This window comes from Mugil cephalus, chromosome 10, assembly GCF_022458985.1.
Source record: "Mugil cephalus isolate CIBA_MC_2020 chromosome 10, CIBA_Mcephalus_1.1, whole genome shotgun sequence".
NCBI classification, from domain to species: Eukaryota; Metazoa; Chordata; class Actinopteri; order Mugiliformes; family Mugilidae; genus Mugil; species Mugil cephalus.
Window position 1 is genome coordinate 11,956,751 of NC_061779.1, and position 20,418 is coordinate 11,977,168.

Consider the following 20,418-nt stretch of genomic DNA (forward strand, 5'->3'; position numbering starts at 1 on the left):
GAATGTGGGAAATAACTATCAGCAAATGAATTAAATAGATGCAATTTTCTACTGATTATTGATGTACTGGATGTATAAAGCTATTTTAATTACATATTTAAAAAACAAAAACAAATTACAGCATCAGGTAATAAATACTGACATATAATAAAGGACTGAGATTTTCAAACATGAAATCTTATATTTACAAGCTGTATTCCATAGATTCAGACTGTGATTTTTGTTTCCATTTACATACATTAGATCTATATACAGTCTATGGTGACACAGATGTCAAAGGAAAGAAACAACCTCTAAAAACAAGTTCCCTCAGCACAGCAGGTCTGAGAGGTACAGCATAAATAGAAATAAATTAGAGGAGCAATCACTGTTCCTGACACTGAGTGGAATGCCCAGATCCTGTGACTCACAAGAAAAAAATAAACAAAAAACAAAACAAAAGTGCAACCTGTCCCCAGAAGGTTTTTGATTTTTATGTACAGGTCTGTGCTCCAAATCCGGCACAGCTTCCTCAAACTGTCCGTTAAATGTGCTTTTTCCCATTTTCCAGGGGCACGCACGTTGCATGCTCCGCTGTCTTCTTATCATTTTCAGGCTTGAAAAGTGACTGGATATCAACCATGGCCTTCTGGATGTGCTGACCGAACCGGTACGAGTCCTGCAAGTCACGCAAAGAGCGCGTAATTAGAGAGAGAAAGAGCACCGAGTTTGAATAATACAGCACAATGAACACATGGATCCATGTGAGGCAAAGCTCTGATTTGTGCTCTTACTGTTGTGGGGCAGGAGAACTTGCTGGAGATGTGGAATGTGATGAGATTTTCCCCAACAATGATGTAAGACACGCCGTAGCCATCGTCGGCCACCTGGGAAATAGAGCACAAGAGAATCTACTGCACTGCACGGATCTCTCGGGTGAGGTGAGCGACGCGGATGAAGGAAACAACTTCACTCACAGGCCCGAATCCTCCTCCAGCTCCGACGTATTTGGGGAACTTGTTGATGTCGACTAAATTGAGCTGCTGCTGAGGTGTCTGGCTGGTGGACAACTTCCAGGGCTCTGAAAGCACCTAGCGGCAGAGACAAATGAAACGTTGAACAATGAATGTTGTACAGGGAGGAAAAAAAATCCAGTCGCAAAAGGAGAATAGCTGTAGATGATTATAGGTCTAACCTTCTTAAGAAATGGAGACTCGACACCAAGGTATTTGGACACTATGTAGAGACAGAAGAGGTGACGATCGATGCCGGAACCAGTCATGGCCAGACGGTACATGTTCTGGTGCTTCTCGGACGCCTTCCTAAACAGCTCAAGTCTCTGGGCTTTCTGATCACGCAAACAACAGACGAAACACGCAGGTCTCATGACATGAACCAACATAACATAATGACCTTATTTATTACAGCACACAGGTCACTTTATCCCTGTTAGATCATTGGGGAGTTTGAAGTTCAGGACACTGATAAACAAGTCCAGCCTTATTGCTTTCCTATGCAGGACAATGTGACCTCGCACTCATGTGCTGTGACCTCTCATACCTACAGTACATAGAGCCAACCATGTCGCTGCATTTATAAGCCTGACATTGCAGCATAAATGTCCACGGTGTATTTATTCATCAAAACTGAATCCAGTAAAGCGCTTCATGCTTGTTCAGACTGAGTTTTGATGTGTTTCTCTTTGATAGCTCCGCTTACTGTTGCACCTGCGTCCTCCATGGCTCTGACAAAGGCAACGGCCTCAGACGTGCAGGAGCGCACCGTCTCCGTCCGCCCGTCTCTGAACATGCGAGTCATCGACGACTCGTACGTCAGACAGAACACGTGCTGGTCCTGTGGAGCAGATGGTTTGATGCACATAAATATGCGGCAGAAAAGGCAAAAAAAAAGTAAAGAGAAGGACGGCACGCCTACCCTGAACTGTGCCAGCTGCAGCGCCATCTGAATAAATGCATCTGGGCTCGTCCTGCACTTCTTGATCAGGCCCTTCCCAAAGTCAGAAAAGAGACAGCCGTGGAAGTCGACGTCATCGGCAATTTGCTTGGCTGATAGGTATGACGTTTCAATCACGTGCTGGCACTAAGGAAAGTGCAGAAAAAGAAACCAATTGTACACATGCAAATTTGAAATAGACAAAAAAGCTGGCAATAAATGATGCTACTGTACCTCCTTTGGAATTTGCCATTGTAGCCGCGTGGGAAAAGGCAGGCCCCTGTTAATGTCCCCTTTACAGTGGCCCTCCTCCGTGTAGCCAAGATGGAAGCAGTCTGTTGCAAGAACGTACTGCACAAACAGAAACCGCAGCTGAAGAAATATGCCACCTGTGAATCACTGTTTTACCAGTGAAGATCAGAACATACCTCCCACATGTGTCCTACTATTGGTGCATCGGCCCAGGAATGCTCAGTATTTATACCCATTTTTCCATTTGGATACGAGATCAAGGTGAAAGACTTATCGAACCACCTGTGCAAGAAAAGACAGAGCAATGTTTGTGGGGGAACAAATCATTGGATGTCAAGAAGCACAGAGGCCTCCCCTCGTCTCATTTGCCAACCTGTCATAACATTTTCCATGCAGCAGGGACTTGGCGTAACTGTCAAACGAATTGGTCTTTGCAGGATCATAACCCTGTGGCTCGTCATCCAGCGTCAGAAAGAAGGCAGCTGACTCAATCGCGTCCAGGGAAACTTTATTTGCTCCCTGGCCGAAATATTTAATCCGAGCTCGAGCCCATGGAACCCTAGAAGTGAGGGCAAAACAGATTAAGTTAATTAGATGTGCCGTTTAGTGAGTGAGTAGGCTTATATGTGTGTGTTTGTATTAACCTGTTTCCCGCTGTCAGGGCAGCTAGTTTGAGTTCTCCAGGTTGGGGCTCTGATGTGTCGTTCAGGATTCTTTGAAACTGTGTCTCGAGTTCACTGGGCAAGAGGTGGCGCCCTCCCGTGTACAGCCACACTTGGAAGAACCGGCCCTTGTGGTAGACGACCAGGTGCTTACGGTCAGTCAGGTGCTGCACAAAGTCTGCAGGGATTATTCAGACAGAAGATGGGATGGGTGACAGCGAGGATTAAGGGAGTAATAGGATTCAAAACCATTTTGCTCACGCCCTCAGATAAGGCCAAATAAGCACACATGTGCTGTGGCCCAATTTATAGAGGCGTGCCGAAAAAGTGCGGTGTGCTGAAAAGTAGGAAATGCCGTTCGTTCATTCCTTAAAGATTCCAGTCCTCACCTGTTTCAATGCCAGGGATGCGGGTGGTGTTAAATATCCTCTCCATCTGAGTGGAACACATTGGAACTGTCCCCAAAGCCCTTAGCTGAGTGGAGGAAATAAAATGAAATCATCACAAAGTTTAACCTTTGTGGGGGAAAAAAAACCCCAAATACATAAAAAAAAAAAAAAAAAAAAGGAAGCGTCGGTGACGGCAGGTTACCGGTGCATGTTCGCCTCGCTCCAGCTTCCGTCTATACTGCAGCATGGCATGGACCACATTTCCTGCCCGTGCAGCCTGTCGGTGCGTTGGGGTCAGGTACAAGAGATCCTTCACACATGGACGACAGAGACAGCAGAGACACGGAGACGAGCAATTATGAATCACAAAACAGATATAACAGGACACCCTCAGATGGTCCATGTCCCTTCTCTAATGTGTCAGAACTGTTTTTGAGGCACAAGTTTAGAGCTACACAATATTAGGAAGGTGGTCGTAATGTTTTGTCAGATCAGTGTGTGTTGCACTACAAATACTTTACTAATGCTCCATTGTCAACAAGCTGATGTGGCTGACAACCTAACTCACCATGGTGTAGAAGTTGCTGTTGACCATGATAGGACTCCTGCCTCTGAGGTAGATGTACTCCTCCCACCAGTCACTTACCTAAAGCAGGTAACAGGTTATTACTTTGTGACGTAATGATTCAAATAAACACGTGTTCCAGTGTAGTAGCCCGTGTAAACATTACTCACATAATTTGTTGCCCACCAGGATTTTAGGATTAAGTATCTCTGCAGCTGAGCCGCCATGGATTCTTTAAAGTCACTGGCCAAAGTCTCCATTTGCTTGTACTGTTCACTGTCCAGCAGAGGACGGACTGACTCAAGGTACTGTGCGGAGCAGACACAGTGCGTGTTGTCAGGACAAGGGAGCAGTGTTTTGTAGAAACATACCTGATGTAATAGAGCAGCTGAGATGTTTTTATTAATGTGGCACAACGGTATTCAGCTTTAATGTGGCGCAGGAGGACAGATAGTGGATTGCAAACAGCATTGCCGAACCTTTGTCTCTGCGGTTTAACAAGCTACATTGGTCAGATGATTAAAAATGGCTGCATTGTATAGGTGTTGTTAAAATAGAGGGGTAGGAATTGTAAAAACTAGTAAAAACTAAATTAAACACATAACATATATTAATGCTCAATCTAAAAAAAAAAAAAACGAAGCTGAGAGCGTTGTTCCATGTGACTAATTTCAAGAAATTATTGAGCCAGCATTGACGTGTTTCTGGAAGATCAATAGAGCGTCATCACATACCCTCTGAATTGTTCCATCCACACTTGGCACAGGCAGCCTGGGTAAAGAGGCCTGGAAACTGTAGAGAAGCGGTCTGCGTCCAGAGAACATCTTTACCAGGCTCTGGAAACAAACAACAATAGATTCCCCGTTGTGACTGTTTCTTACGAATCGAAACCCCAAGATTTACAAAGACAGCCGACCGTCAGCCGGACTGGTTCAAACAGTAACAGTTCAGAAAGAGTGAGAGACAACATACCAGCCACACTTTGGTGCATGTGGTCATTTTTCCGTGGGATTCAAAGATCCATCCGTGGTAGGAGAGCAGTGCTTTGAGGGTGTATCTCAGCAGGTAGATGAGGAACAGCCACAGACCAGTGGCAAATAGGATCGCACCCAACACTGCTCGGGTCTGCACCGATATGCAGTCTCTGATCAACAAAAAAGGCACAATGCTCACTTTATCAAGCAGAGAAATGCAGAATAAGTATGTTTTGCCTCACTGCAATTCCAACAGCCCAGGAGAATACTTTAAAAACTGAACCAGAGCAACGGATGAGATAGTGATTCTGGGCTGTGGAGGATTACTGACCTGTATGGAAGGTTTTCCTTGATGGCATCAATCATTCCTAGAGAGGGGTCCACGTGGATGTACAGGGAGCTCATCATGGCTATCACAATTATCAGCCAACTGGACGGACTGGCAGGGTAGACTCCAGCCAATACGCCATTCTGTGAATGAAAGATACCAGGGTTCCTTTTCATTTCTAGTGTCCAGATAACGTGAAAGAAAATGTTGTTGAAAATCCCTGAAAAGATCTTAAAGTTTATCTTTAAATTTATCTTGCGGCTTTTGTACCTTGAATTGAATGGCTTTCTTCTTCCATGCTGTCACTCCTGAAAGGTAGATGTTCTTGATGACTTCCTGGCTCAGTTTAAGGTCCAGTCCATCCGGGCGCACGGTGAACTGGAACCCCACCGCCTGATGCGCCTCAGCCATCGCTGTGTTTTACTAACATGGATAGCAATGGGAAACTTTCAACTTTCTGAACGGCATGGGATTGAATCAAGTCGGCACTCTTAGTTCATTCTAATGACGTCTAAAACTGCGTTTACTTCTTGCATCACCTCTAATCCTGCCAAGCTCTCAGCATCCGCAGTTCAATTCCAGTGTCAATGATAAAGTAAATGATCATTAACCAATTCCAAAAAACAGAGACTCAAAAAAAAAAAAAAAAAACTTTGATGGGCCTCTGGTTGTTTGAAGGAAAGGTGCCCCCCCTTGTTCTTGTTTGCTCACAATGTAGGTCACTGATATTTGATTTGCAGATGTGTTCTTGAATATTATTTTAAAGTTGTAAATGTTCAGTCATTGTCTTTCAAACGACACGGTCTTTTGAAATCTATAACAAATATATTTGGACTTCCCACAGCGCTCCATATGATGGTTGAGGTAACAGGTCTAGTATTTCTTTTTCCATGTCATATGACTGAGCAGTCACCAACTGGGACAAAGTTCAATGGCCAGATATAGCGGTGCACCGGCTGAGCATGTGCACAGCCCTCAGATGGCAATGAAAATATAAACACAGAGTACAGCCCACAAAGGAATGCAAAATCCCTCGGTATTACAGAATACCGTGAGAATATTTTAGTAGGGAAAATGAAAGCGGTCCTTGTTTATGCAGAGATTTTACAAAATCAGACTGTTAATCTGATAAATGTTAATTTATTAAAAAAATAAATAAAAATCAGCACTTGTATCACTGGACGTTTCCGTTGTGATTTCTACCAGCTTTCTTTACATACCCCCAACAACACAATAAAAACGCATAGATGTCAAGAGAGATATCAGAAGAATACAAAAAAATAGAATTCATATGAATAATAACAATAATAAATATGAAGCGGATGTATACTTCACCTTGGTCAGACCTGAGTGAGCGTAGAGTCCAGCCAGGCAAAGAAAAGCTGTGACTTTGTGCGACTGAAATTCCTCTATGCTCAGGCTTGTGTGCGCGGTGTCCTTGAAGTGGCTTTCTGCAGGTAAAGATCAGAGCTGTTGTCCCCTGTGCTTTCCAATGCTCTCTCTCTCTCCCTCACTCTCTCTCTCTCTCTCTCTCTCTCTCTCCTCCCCTGACATGCTTCTCTTTGTAATAAGACACCAAACATAAACGGAGCCTAACCTCGTGTGTTGTGAGGACTCTGCTACGCAACTCAATCCGCTGCAGCGCTGCGTTAGGAGGTTACTCAGGGCAGTGTGACATTTCACCCAGAGAGTAGAAGCACTACCCCTATGTGATAATATAATAAAAAAAATGTATTTAAAGACTTTAAGACATTAAGTTGTAATGGTGTTTATCCAATCGGAGAAAGAAAAGTGTAGTAATTAATTAATTAATTAAAGAAATATCTATAATATACACAAATAAATAAAAAACTGATAGGGTCTGGAAAGTTTTTTTTCTATGACTCTCACATTTCATGATACCCTATTTATATTCATATTCATAAATAACCTTTAATAACCTTGAAGTAACCTTTATTAACCTTGATAATCACAAGAGTTATCTAAGAAGAATTCAGTTGGATTTTGTATCTCACATACAGTTTATTTGTACGGAATATGTACAATTTTCTTAGAAGATAAACTTCAGTAAATCCTGAATTATGCACAGGGCCACAGTGAATATCAATTTGACTGAAGAATAAAGTCAAGCTTATCGTTCAGGAGTCTATATATAGTCAGCACAAACTGAACTAAACTAAATGACTTTAAGCACAAAAGATAAGGATAATCCTCCAAAGATAATCCACTTATGTAATTTATCACCTTACGTTTAAGAAAGACTTTAAAGCATTTATCCACTAAAACAAGCGTGCAGTGTGTTCAGGGAAGCTAACGGTAGCATTAGAAGTGAAGATAAAAGGCAGCTTCGTAGCAGATGGAGATGGGTAGAGGAGGGAGGACCGTGAGGGTGAGAGTTCGGAGATCCATCCTCACAACAGTGTTGTGCTCAATACTCGGCATCAGGAGCTGGTCGCCTACAACTGTCCCCTGCCCTGCAAAGGCCACTTTCTCAGCCCGGTGCACCTGCAGAAAAATTAGCATGAATATGAAAGGCGTCTTCATCCCGAGCCTGTGTTCACCACAGACGCTTACCTGACCCCACTTCTGTGTCTCCACGCAGAACGATGTCACCACATTCTCTGAGTTGTTCCCACCAATCACGAGCAGCCTGTCAGTGGCCCCCAGGAAATAAAGAGTGGGAAGGTCAATGTCCGCCCTGGTGAGTGTGGGAAGCAGTTCAGACCAGGAGTCTAACAGACGGAGAAAAGACAGAAGCAATAATGCTTTTAGTTTTCGTTCAAGTGAGTTAGGAATCAGAGTAAACTGTAAATCTAACTTAGGTAAACTGAGCTGAACACAATTTGCAGACAACTGCACGTACAAGTAGGAACATTCAGGGTTGGAAATAAATTAATTTCTTATTATTTGCCAAATACACAGGCACTTAGGTCCTATGAGTTAAAGGGAGGGGCTCTGTGAATCAGGTTCTGTTCTGCCATTTTTCATACCTAGCTTTGTGTTGTACTGCAGCAACAGTTTCTCGCCGGTCCTCTGGATGGTCCCCAGCACATAAACAAAGTGTCCAAGGCTTGTAACAAGGGGCACATCATGGGACAAGGACACTGTGAACTGGAAGTCAGTGAGCGGCAGTGAGGACACAAACCTAAGGCAGAGATTGCATAGATAACTGTAGGATGCTTTTCAGAAAAGGAAACATATTAATTAGAAAAACAAGTGTTACGCAACCCTGCCAGCTGTTTTTACATCAACAAAGACGACACGAACCTCCACGTGTCCTCCCATGGATCGTAGCATTCTACAGCTGCATAGAGAGCTGTGCTGGAGTCTGGAGTCACCAGAGAGTCCAAGTACCAGCCCCCCACTGCGTAAATACAGCCTTCACAGGCTACTGCACTGAAGTGCCTTCTGTGCTGTGGAGACAACAGATGGTGTTGGTTTTCATTAGTGTTATATGATGGATCAACACAAGGCAACGAGACGCACAGATTATCCATTAGTACGATACACAAACTAGAACACCATCGTACCTTTATCATGGGTGATGTGGCGACCCACGTATGAGTAGAGGGATTATACCTGAAGGAAGCCATATTGAACTCCCAGCCTCTCTTCATACGCTGTCTGTAGCCTCCTATAACATATAAGTAATTAAAAAGCACCACAGTGGTAAAACACCACTTATCAGCCCTAAATGGGAGCTCTGTGACTGGTTGCCAATCTCCGCTGTCCTCTGACCCCTTCAGGGTGAATACACGTCTGGAACGTTCTGTTTCCGGGTCCTTCCAAGAACTCAGGTTCTCCTTTCTGAGGCTGCAGAGGCGTCGGTCTCCTTGCATCCTCAACTGCACGACCTCCTCCTTCTCCTCATCACCAAGACACCTGAGATGTGGATCACTTTCAGCGACAAGAGGCAGACGTGTCCCAAATTCTTTGCATGCTCGAAAAAAATGATAACGGGTCATACCCGATGACTTGCGGCAGCTCCAGCAGGTTTCTGCTCAGATAAGCGAACACTGTCATCTTCATCTCTGCACAGAGGAGCTCCTTAGCAAGACCCAGGTAAGTCAAACAGTTAGACGGGCTGAGTTCATCTGCCAGCACTGATAGGCACTTTGAGAGGAAGGCCTCAGCTAGGAGATAGCTACCGACCTCCAGGGTCAGAGAGAGGTGAATCAAGAGGTGGTCTGTTGGATTTGGTTAAGTTACACCTTTGCATTAACAAGCGACACAATTAGAAATTGTGATACGGACTAATAGTTAGGGGGATTTTATATATTATTCTGTATACCTGGATGTGTGCTTCCAACTCCACCTGAGGGACTTTGAAATTATCATTGAAGGAGAACTCAAGGAAGTTGTAGAAGATGGGAGAGCTCACGTGGTCCAGGTGGATGTGGCTGTCTGAGATCTCTCTCATCCTGGACTGGGACAAGGCTCTGAAGTACTCGCTGCACTCTGAAAGTCTCTGGAGGTCCACCTTTGAAATGAATTATTAAACCAAGTTCTCTGTGGCTTTCCGTTAGTTTCTGATTAACCAGTTAGGGGAAGTACACTGTGTTTTATACTTACATGAAAGGCATGTGTGCTGGTTTGGACTGTAACCTTGGTTCCATCTCCAACGTAATATGTACGCAGCGCTTCGTATGTTTCCCACCCCTCTGAGTCTGCTGAGCAGGATTCTCTATCAGTGACACCTGAGGATGCTAGCCAATTGTTGATAAATGGAATAGCACCCAAAAGTTTTGTGAGACCATATTTCATACAAAGGTACATCCACTTGAACAGTATCATGAAATATTTTCCCACAGTATTCATCTCACTAATAGAGAGCGTTCACTCATTTCTGTTCTTTGAGTACCTGCTTTGTTGTGTTATTTAACACTTAAGTGGGTCAAATATGCATCTCACACATGGCCCAATCACGCATTAGCAATGGCCCTGTACGTCCTCCATATAAGGTAAAAAAAACCTCCTGAAGAATTCAAATAACCAGAGCACAAAGGAAAAATAGAGGACAGTCAATTCAGTCAATGTACCGCTGGCTCGGCTCCTATTTCCTGCCTCAGCTCAGGTGGTCACGTTCTCTTTAAAAGCAGAAATACCAAAGCAGCTGTCCAAGATTTAAGTCTACATGCCAGTAGAATCAGCACTGCGTCTAAATGTCAGGAAAAGGTAAATCCTCAAAATCTTAAGAGCTAATGAACCACTGTCACAGGTCCAGTCGATTCGAAGGCGTCCCTTTTTCTTTTTGCACTGCAGTTCTTTCTGGCCGATCTATTCTTGGCGCATGGAGGTGGGACAAACGTCAGGCCTCTTGGATGAAACGCGGTCTTCACTCTGCTCCACGCGTCATCAAGGGTAACTCAAATTACTTTGTAGTCAGAAGACCGATGAGAGTTGATATATGATATATATATATATATATATGAGAGTAACTCACACCTTACAAAACACACTAAAAGGTTTATCTTGTGCAATTTAATGAGGATGAAAACAGACTGACACAGATTCTATGAGTTTATTGGATTAGTGCAAAAAGGACCGTCATAGTACAAGCAAGCTTTAACAGAATGAAAATGTTCTGACAAAGTTTTAAAAACCGATACATTTAAATGAATGTGCTAAGTCACTATCACAGAATGAAGACAACACAACTGTGACTTAGCCTGTGCCTCATTGATGAAGGCATTGCAGTATTTATGGGCGTCCCTGTGTTGTAATAGCCAATAGATGTATGCGAATGCAAAACCAAATTTCTCTACTTCAGATTAAAAGCATGTGGCTGGCAACACGAGGTGACTGCTAATCATGAAGTAGTCAGAGAAAATGGAATGTGTTTTGTTGGTGAGCTAAGCAGCTTCCATTCATAATAAAATACATCAACAAAACAATGGATCAGGTTGAAAAATCGCAGTCAAGTGAGGAAACGAACCCTTTTCACTGTGTCCTTTGCAGACTCGTGGCATATGCAGCGTGAAGTCAGATCACGGCTGCTCACAGAACGGTGGAAAAGATCAATAATACCATTAATACAATGACAATGATTTGTTTTGCTGCCCCCAGAATTCTGTTACCATCAATAACTCGACAAATAAATGCTCTTGTCAGTAAACTGGTGCAGCTACAGTATGTGTAAAAAAAAAACATTAGTAAATTAGATTAGTACATTCAATCTAATCCAAATAAATAAATGCATCACAAGAGAATTGAAAGGCCAAAAAAGGCTTCTTCACATTCAAAGGAGTTACAGCAAAGGTCACGCGAGTTACAGTTATTGGTGGAACATGGAGCTGGAAGTTAATACATACATGTGTCAGTCCCAACAGCATAAGTGAGAACTTAATTTGTGTGGATGTCCCAAAGTATTATTTACAAAAAAACAAAACAAGCAAAAAAGGCAGAGAACAAAGATGGTTTAAATAATGGAGCAGAGTGGCGTCGGCATTGGATGATACACAGACAACAAGAGGTAAACCAAGCTGAACTAAACATTGGCCGACAGTGCAGGCGAAATGTGCAGTTAATAACAGATGTCTGAAGTGGTGACTAGACTGAATGCTACAGACTAATCTAGGAGTCACATTAACAGTACTGTTGACTGCAGTGCTACTGTATGAAACAGCCCTCAGACTCAATGAATGTAGATAAGCTTTTAGCATTTTTCATGGACTTAACAGGAAAAAAAATAATAATTAGAGGGGAATATTTTCACATAGAGACTGAGGCAACAGAGGGAGCAGTTATGTGATGATAACCTTTCCTCACAGGATACCGTAACATTCAGCCCTCGTGCGACCCTAGCATCCTAATGCAGAGCCACCATCACAAGAGAGAAGTGAGGTAGAGCGATGCCAACACTAAAGAAATTATTCACACAAAGTCTTCTCAAGCAGAACTCAACAGTATTGATTTACTATACAGAAATGACTCACGTTAAAAGCCATTAATTCTCTGGCAAGGTACTGGTCACTGCTGACCTCTAAAGACATAGCTAAAGATTTCAGCATGCCAATGTCAAAAACTGGTCCAAAGACGTGAAGGACGTTTAAAAATGGGTCATAACAGTGCTCTCTGCTCTAGAGCTACAGCTGTTATTATATTTCACACTATGCTTCTTTAATCAAAATAATTATGGGAAGGATGCACTTGTGCATCACCTTTAACTGGGATTTTGCTTTTTTTTTATCTTTCACAAACCATTTATTGACATAAGCAGACCTGCATAGTTTCAGTAAGACATGGCTGAAAACAATCCCAACAGAAACAAATGAGATGACCTTGAAGTCCAGATCAATGCGAGTGCTTTCCGATCGACGTGGCGGATTTCAGCTGAAGAGCTTTTTTTGTTTGAAGTAGCCATCAAAACGAGACTGGGCATAGTCCTGCAAGATAACATTGTTTACCAGGAAGGCAAATTGTAGTACATTGTGACGTGTGTAATATCAATGAGACCCTTCAGTCTCATTCATAGGTCAGTCTTGTGAAAAAGTAAGTATATCATTGGCTTTTTTGACGTATTTGTAAAAGGAACCCACTCTTTGAAACAGATAAAGGATATACACACTAAAAAGAAAAGAAAGGGCCCTAAGGCTTCCCGGGAAAAAGGTTTGTTGAGGCATGAGTCTGGCACAGGATTTAAAAAGATCTCAGCATTCCCAGCATTGAAAGAGAAATCTTCTACAAGTGGTATAGGCCCTGGCCAACTCAACCCAAGCGCAGGGTGCTTTATAAAAAAAGTGCATCTACAGCACAATAACAAACAGACTTCAAACTTCCGCTTCCCAATGAATATTTAGGTAAATCCCAGGAATACGCTGTGGACAGATGACTCAAAGATAAATTTGTTTGTTGACAGTAACTGTAGATGTCCTTGGAGGAATGTGAAGAAAGCTTTCCAGGAGAATCACTATCAAACCCACTCTGAAGCATGGTGGTGAAATGTTGTGTGTTATTTATTTTAATTTTTTTTTTGCTGTTACTAAGGACTAGGAAGCTTGCAGTCACTGACACAGCTATAAGGTCTGTATCGTACCAAAGAGTACGAGTCTGGAAGTTGAAGTCAAACCAGAAGTTGAGTTTTTAATGGGAGAACGGTCCCGACTTGCAAATACACCAGTGGATAGTAAAATGCAAGATTATGTAGTGGTGAAATTAAAGCAGCCAGCACATGCAATGAAAGGAATTTTGCTTTGTAGACTGGTCAAAACTTTCAGAAAGCTGATGTCAAATACCACTAAATAATTATTAAAAAGCCAATTGCAGTTGCTTTCAATGTATTACCTTTATGTGTTAAAAAAATATTAGATTTTATTTTAACAAATATACCAAAAAAGCCAATATCTTTCATGTGTTGTACCTTTTTATCACGTGACAGTAATAAACACAGTTGTTTGTATAAAATCAAGTCCTTACCATGTATCCAAACTCAATCTTGGATAACTTGGCCTGAATGATGGACCACAGCCCCCAGAGAAAGTGGGATGCGAGCGCATATCTGCAGTTTAAAGCAAAAATGATAGAACATCACAGGGATGTTGTAACAACTGACATTCACCACATCCGTTTATTATTTTAACAACACGTTACCGGTTTGCTTCGATTATCATGTCTTCTTCAAGCTGTGTCTGGTCCGTGGCGATGTCCGTGTATCTTCTCTGCTCTGCCAAGTAGCTTCTGATAAAAAGGAGCTGTAATGAGAAGTAAAATAGTTTGTGACAGGTTAACAAATGCAAAAAAAAGGTCATAATTTGTTCTCATCCAGATCTTCTAGAGTTTCACCATTAGATGGCAGTGCATACCCAGAACACTTGAACGTCAGTAAGTAAGATACTAAGATTTTCAGGAAGACGTGAGTAGAAAAGTGAGTCTACCAATTTATCAGCAGTAACTACAAGCAGGACACCAGAACGATGGCTATTTAGATATTTTTTAAATAATTAGGGGACATATGAATTACTACATATTAATGAAATATTTTTACCTTAAATTAAACATCAATATTTTATCATCAACGTTCAATTTTATGTTCATTTTCCACTTTACAGTTCTCTTACAAAACTACAATGGCGCACGTCAGGAGTAAACAATGGGTCAAGCCATTGATTAAAGGTCAAAGTTCAAAGGAAGGTGGATATTTGGCAGCATCCGGTTTGGACTGACCTGCTGCTCTCTGGTTGGGTAGTTTTCTGGTGTGGCTTTGAAGAACGGCCACTCGTTGTAAGTATAATCATACACCCACTCACAGAAATGGTTCCCGAAGTCAAAACCCCTACAAATAGAAGAATATAATGTCATTCACTTCACGGACACAATCCAAACCTCAAAAAAAAAAAAAAGGCATGGATAATAAAGATACTTTAATTAGTTAAACTAAACAAATCCCTTTACATGAGCTCTGTGAGGAGTTCACCTTAGTCTTACCTGTAGTTATAACTGCTGTACTCAAAGTCTATCAGCATTAATCTATCTGTTGAGTTCTGGTCTCTGTCTTCCAGCATAAGAATGTTACCTACAGTAGTAAATCAAGAAGAAGGGAGAAAAATAACAATCATACACACTGATGAGTTGCAAACCCCCTCAGCTGCTATCACGTTTAGATCAGTGGATGGTTGACGTTGACAACAAAGAAAAGTGGTATTTCTGTTATACTAATACCCACTGAGACCACTCACTAAGTAGTGGGTAAATATAAATGGCGTATTTATGGTATGGAGTTATTGATCTAATATTACTTCCTGGGTGACAATTCTTTACACATTATAAAGAGATCTATAACATAATAATTAGTAATATAGCCTAGTAATAGCCAAATATACATATGTGGCTCACCCAAAAGTACTTTTCTTGTGAGACTTGGCCGTTTTGTTCCAATGAGGAAATGTTTTATTTAAGAAAAAGACATGTTTTACCGTTTTGATGTAAAAGAACTTGACTGGACTACATGCTGTCCTGACCTTCACCCCATTCAACACCCTTGGGATGCCTTGGAATACCAACTGTGAGCCAAACCTCATCGCACAATATCAGTATCAAAGATTGCATGTTCTATTTTGGCAGGAGGCCACTTACTACAATCAAGCTATAAAATACTGAAAGCTTCTCAGCAGAGTAGAGACTATCACACGGGTATAATTATCAAATGTCCACATGCTTTTGGTCATGTAGTGTTAAGTCAGCTTTTCCAAGGCACCACCATTTCTTCGAAACCTGAATCTCTGGCTGCCAACACATCTACTTTAGTAACTTATTTTCACCTACAGGATGATGAATGTGAGCTGTGCCTATTAATAACAACGCCCCAGCCCCCTTTTGACTTATATAATATACAGCTCCTCTAGGAAATGTGACAGTTGAGCCAAGCGCCGGATCAATCAGAGCAAACTGAAAGTGTGAGGGTAAAGGAAGGTATTTTTTTAATGATTGTATGTCTGACAGAGCAAACAATAAAAGCAAAAATGATGGGATGGGAAAGAGGTTTTACCTTCTTGAACATCATTGTGGCAAAACACCACAGGGGAAGGAGTTGCTGCCAGCAGTGCACTGATGTGGAGCCAAGAGCCAGACAAACAGGGATGACAAAAGACAGAGGGAGAAAAGAGAATGAGTTTGTGTAACTACAAGTGCTAAGATTTTGATTGATAGTTTAATCTGTAATTAATCAGAATTTGCCATGGTGTACTATACATTAAACAATCAGAAAATGGTGTGATTTGTTGTACTAGTTATCAAGGACATATGACGATAATAATGTACCTATGTGCCAAGTTATAAGAAACTGTCTCATGTCGGGTATAAGTTCTCATTCAAACATGTTCAAACAAGCTCATTCAAACAAGCCTGAATAACAGAGCTTGGGAAAGGCTCAACTCTCTTTAAACTGGAGTAAATATTTGAAACCTTGATTATCGATCATTAAAAATAAGACCTGTTGACGGACTGAACTACCCACAGTCACCTAATAGTATCTTAATGTCTTATGTAAGATACTGTAAAAGATCCACTTTCGTCTTAGATAAGTTTGAGGACTTCAATCGAGCGTAGCGCGTAGTCCATGCAGACGCACTTGCATCTCTTGTTTGCCTCAGCATGCAGTTGGTACATATCTGCAAGATAACATCTGTTCATAGATCAGCGCAGGCTATTAACACTCTGTTGGTTCTGCGTCAGACTGTCAGGAGGACTCAGCAGTGAAGTCGTGGAGGCACTGGGACAAAGTTCAGCTAATAGGCTGAAAACAAAAATACACGGGGCCTCGTCCCTGAGATTAAATTGTCCGTAGCAATTCTTCATCTGTGAGCCCACGAATCTTATACTTGAAATAAATTATGTTGTGGTACTGCTACAGCTAGCACATTATTTTATTATTTATTATTTATTCTACTGTGCCTGAATTCAGTATGTGTTATTAATGTGTAGACTACAAATGAAACAAGTGGCAAACATTGGAGAGTTTACATTAGAACGTCACCAGCAGAGAAGAGAGCCAGCACACACCGTTTACTCGTTTAACTGCCCTCTCATGTTCCCCTCATCATCTGGGGCACAAAGATTACTGAACCATTCATAAGGTATTTGGTTGCTAAGCTGTCACTCTGCCTAAAGTCTATACGGAAGTTACAGTCGGTGGAGTGAGACGGCTCAAAAGGCAAAGCGTTTACAGTGGTACAAACATGGGTTGAGCAATGGACACTGCATCAGGGTTCAGCCGTACATACGTTCAGGAGTTTTGAAACGGAGGCGCTCAGTTGAGCAGGAGCTTAACTTTGTACCATCGCTCACTGACCCTCGTGGAGAAAGGGGGCTGGTCACACAGTTTTCACTATAACCTTCCTTCAGTTCCAAACGTGCCATATGTGTAAAGATACTCAAAGCTATATACAGTATTTAAAGCCTGGGGTGCAACTCACCGGAGGCTCTCCAGCTCAGCCGGCAGGTCCAGCTTCATCAGCTTTTTGTATTTCTTCAAATGTGCTTCACGTACAAAATTAATCTTCATCACTTGATCCATGTATCTAAAAACAAAACAACGACAACAGAAACACAGTATATTTTACTTCAAAGATGATGTAACACAGTGTTTCAGTGGCAGAGAATTGATATGTCCTTACTTATCGATGGTCCCAAATAGCCACTTGGGCTCTTTGTTGAAGGGCATAACCATTTCATGGAAACATGCCAACTTGGTTGCAATCTCAGCTGAGATGGCTGGAATGGAAAGCTGCTCTGTGCGCATGCGAGTATTCTGGGAAAACAAGAGACACATAGAAATCACCACCTCGACAAATACACCAGGGCCCTTACACCTACCTACGGTTACACAGACAACAAGAACGCATTATTAGATGCAAATCTGCTTCTAGAGCAGTTATTTGGTGATAAAATGGTTATCGCAGACGGGTGACAGTGACGTACACTGTCTGTTTTGTTTTCATAAACAAATTAATCTCACTGATAGAGAGATGAAATCACAAAATAAGCACTGTGTGTACGATCGTGTGACACCGTGTATCGTACCGGAAGGTACTGCTCTAATCGCCCCTCTGGAAAGATGCCGTAGAGTTTTGGCCCTAATGTCCGTTCGGCCAGAATGGCAAACATCACACTCTCCAGTACCAGCGAGTCCACGCCCTGCACCACAGGACACACAGACAAAGGCAGACGATGAAATCATTGGTTTCGTTTAAACTTGCAGTTCAAGTACAACCAGCTGTTGTAACTGTTGTGTAGCTGTTGTGGCTACAAGAAAAGGTAAATATTTGCAGCCACACATTCATCATTCAAATTTAACTTAACCAACCTGTAAGATAGCACCGTAGATTCTGAGGAGCACCTGCCGAGGCTCCTCTCCAACACACTGCACGTGGTCAGGTAAACTGCACAGGTACAGGAGGTTACTCAGCCCGCCACTGTAAAACCAAAACATCACTGTTATTACGTCTAAGTAAAGATCAACCTCACAGAGTCTAGTTATAAACACTAGCCAGAAAGCCACATTAGATTTTGCAGTACGGTAACAGATTTAATATAACAACATGCCCTTAAGGCAACACACACAAAACCATTTTAATACCGAACTGTTATTAATGATAACAGCATTGATGGTGGTTCGTGTTGATAACAACAGCAATAATGAGATTAAATGATGGCGATTATAACGTTATCATCAGAGGACAATGTACACAAAATAGACTCCTACAAATTAACGTTAAAGGTACTTTTGATTATGATGAGTACGTCCTAAGTGGTTTTATTCTCAGCACAGCTGTCACTGACGTAATTTACCTGACGATGCTAATTTGAAAATCAGCCTCGGGGATGGTCTTCCACGACCCGGACAAAAAGTCTCGGCACCAAGCAAAGGCCCTGGCCCTGGTGTCCCGGTCCACCTCGTCGCTTCTCCCATCCCGAAAAGACTCAGCCTCCGAGTCGTCATCACAGTTGGCCCCAAACAGCGGACTCGGAGTCCTCAAGTTCCTTTCGTTGACGGCAAGCGTGCTCCCCACTCGCTTCTTCTCCGCCGGAGGACCCGTGTCTACCGTAGTAACCGTAGGGATAGTCCCGCTGAAACCCCCCGGGACTGACTTCTCTGCTAAACCCAAATCCGAGTCCTCGCCGCGACTACCGTTACTTGTTACATTTCTACGAGGGTGCATTGTGAGTTTCCGGGCGAACAGTAAAGTGGCACTGGTGTGAAACGTCGGTCTGTAGCGGTAGGTGGGGCTCGCTGACAAACGAAGTCCGCCGGTAAAGCTAATTAACCGGAAGAGCCAAACATAGCTGGAAGGTCTAAGACGCATGGGAGGAGGTTGGCGGCGTAAGTATCGTAAATTCTGATGACTTTAATCCGCGCTAGCACCCACCAGTTCCTTGGCCGGAGTCTGAGCTGTCGTATTTATCGTCCAATCACAATTCACCTCCGTCCCTATAGCTCAATCCCATTGGCTGTTGTCGGGTAGTACGTTTCTACGTGAACTTCCCGTTTGGTGAAGGATTCTGGGAAATGTGTTCATGACTGTGTCGCAGGTCCTTGTTGTTTCATTGATAATAATATAAATAAAATAACTTGTGTGGGTAGTTTTTAATTGTGAAATTGTCTCAAAGCATTTTAGTTTTATTAATTCTTAGTTCGATTTTCAATGAATTCATATCGCAGAAGCCCCTGTTTATTTTTGTCGTAATCCTAAACAGACAAACCTAGGAGGGCAAGGAGCACAATTATTGCACAATTATTTTATTCAAATTTTTTTTATTATTATTATTTATTGTGCTACAGATTGACCCCCAGGTTTGGCATTGGTCCACTAAATGGTTGCGTTTGGCTAGTTTTGTATGATATTATGCTTATTCCAATGGAACCAAATTAAACATGCTGGTATTTACATTGTACTAGTGAGTGATAATAAACATTACAATATAATTTAGGAGCTTTAATACACAGCAATGACATACAAATCCAGCAAAAAACAGACAGAAATAACATTATTTAGGTTCTGTATTTCATGAAGTAGTACGATTAGCCCTTAAACTGTGTGTGTGAGATCATACTACAAAGTATATGCAGATGCCATTTTTGTTTGTTGTACATCAACACTCAGCGTTAAGCATATTTTTATTCCCTATGTTGAAATAGATGCAATTAAAAATATATATGTTCAAAAGAACAAATAATACATTATTACAATTTATCATTCCGAATACATTCTGATCAACAACAAAACTATTTACAAATCAGGCTACACAGCCTCATCACTCAGGAATTCACTTTATCATCCTAAAAGATCCTAAAGACCTGCATAAAACATTGTGAAACTGTCTTCATGCTCAGCTCACAGAAAAGGCCTAGATGGAAAATAGTCTAGATGGATCCTTCTTCGAGTCGTAGTCGTAGTCAGCTTTCATGAAATATCAGTGGTTGGTGAGTTGCTTAATAATACAGTAAAACATCTCATCTTGGTTAACTGTGGCAAGTTACTTTACAGCCCAGTCTGAATTCGGTGCTAGCTATCTAAAATTCTGTGATCGCTTAGAAAATGTCTTGTTGACATTGTCTTCTGAGAAACTAAAGAAGTAAATCATGCAGTTCTCTGAAATACATAATATTTTGGAAAAATGTGTCATGTAAATAATGTTCCTGATTTTTATTTTTATTATTTATTATTATTATTTTTTAAAGGCTTTAGTAGTATATATTTTATAATAAGTTTTTTCTTTTAAGATGTTATCATGTTGTGATGATAATCTCCTGACTGCTAACCACAGTGGTCTCAGATCTGGATCTTTTCTGGAAGGAATCAGCAATGTCTCTCCCTGTGTA

At 41.7% G+C, this 20,418-nt stretch overlaps 3 protein-coding genes across 6 annotated transcripts; all 3 read right to left on the bottom strand.

The window, feature by feature from the left end:
- Positions 1 to 67: 67 nt before the first annotated feature.
- Positions 68 to 6,553, bottom strand: cpt1b (carnitine palmitoyltransferase 1B (muscle)). Of its 2 annotated transcripts, none has more exons than XM_047595991.1 (19): positions 6,438 to 6,553; positions 5,373 to 5,525; positions 5,106 to 5,245; positions 4,773 to 4,944; positions 4,535 to 4,636; positions 3,971 to 4,108; positions 3,804 to 3,881; positions 3,438 to 3,545; positions 3,236 to 3,320; positions 2,829 to 3,024; positions 2,558 to 2,743; positions 2,361 to 2,466; positions 2,167 to 2,283; positions 1,915 to 2,079; positions 1,699 to 1,833; positions 1,175 to 1,327; positions 957 to 1,070; positions 774 to 866; positions 68 to 658 (listed from the first exon to the last, which is right to left on the bottom strand). In XM_047595991.1, exons 2-19 carry the CDS (start codon positions 5,511 to 5,513, stop codon positions 524 to 526), a joined length of 2,364 nt encoding a protein of 787 aa, XP_047451947.1. In that variant the 5' UTR covers positions 5,514 to 5,525; positions 6,438 to 6,553; the 3' UTR covers positions 68 to 523. The 2 variants fall into 2 exon arrangements, with proteins under 2 accessions (XP_047451947.1, XP_047451948.1); XM_047595992.1 differs by having other exon boundaries at positions 6,449 to 6,551.
- Positions 6,554 to 6,805: 252 nt separating this feature from the next.
- Positions 6,806 to 10,351, bottom strand: LOC125014700 (kelch-like ECH-associated protein 1). Of its 3 annotated transcripts, none has more exons than XM_047595994.1 (8): positions 9,675 to 10,351; positions 9,394 to 9,582; positions 9,070 to 9,149; positions 8,633 to 8,984; positions 8,370 to 8,515; positions 8,093 to 8,247; positions 7,677 to 7,834; positions 6,806 to 7,607 (listed from the first exon to the last, which is right to left on the bottom strand). In XM_047595994.1, exons 1-8 carry the CDS (start codon positions 9,918 to 9,920, stop codon positions 7,425 to 7,427), a joined length of 1,509 nt encoding a protein of 502 aa, XP_047451950.1. In that variant the 5' UTR covers positions 9,921 to 10,351; the 3' UTR covers positions 6,806 to 7,424. The 3 variants fall into 3 exon arrangements, with proteins under 3 accessions (XP_047451950.1, XP_047451949.1, XP_047451951.1); XM_047595993.1 differs by having other exon boundaries at positions 9,070 to 9,254; XM_047595995.1 differs by lacking the exon at positions 9,675 to 10,351 and having other exon boundaries at positions 9,070 to 9,289; positions 9,394 to 9,541.
- Positions 10,352 to 10,609: 258 nt separating this feature from the next.
- Positions 10,610 to 19,000, bottom strand: chkb (choline kinase beta). The gene is made up of 11 exons (XM_047596174.1): positions 18,387 to 19,000; positions 17,902 to 18,010; positions 17,619 to 17,732; positions 17,213 to 17,346; positions 17,012 to 17,116; positions 15,586 to 15,644; positions 14,526 to 14,613; positions 14,265 to 14,373; positions 13,692 to 13,792; positions 13,518 to 13,599; positions 10,610 to 12,487 (listed from the first exon to the last, which is right to left on the bottom strand). Exons 1-11 carry the CDS (start codon positions 18,899 to 18,901, stop codon positions 12,431 to 12,433), a joined length of 1,473 nt encoding a protein of 490 aa, XP_047452130.1. The 5' UTR covers positions 18,902 to 19,000; the 3' UTR covers positions 10,610 to 12,430.
- Positions 19,001 to 20,418: the final 1,418 nt, after the last annotated feature.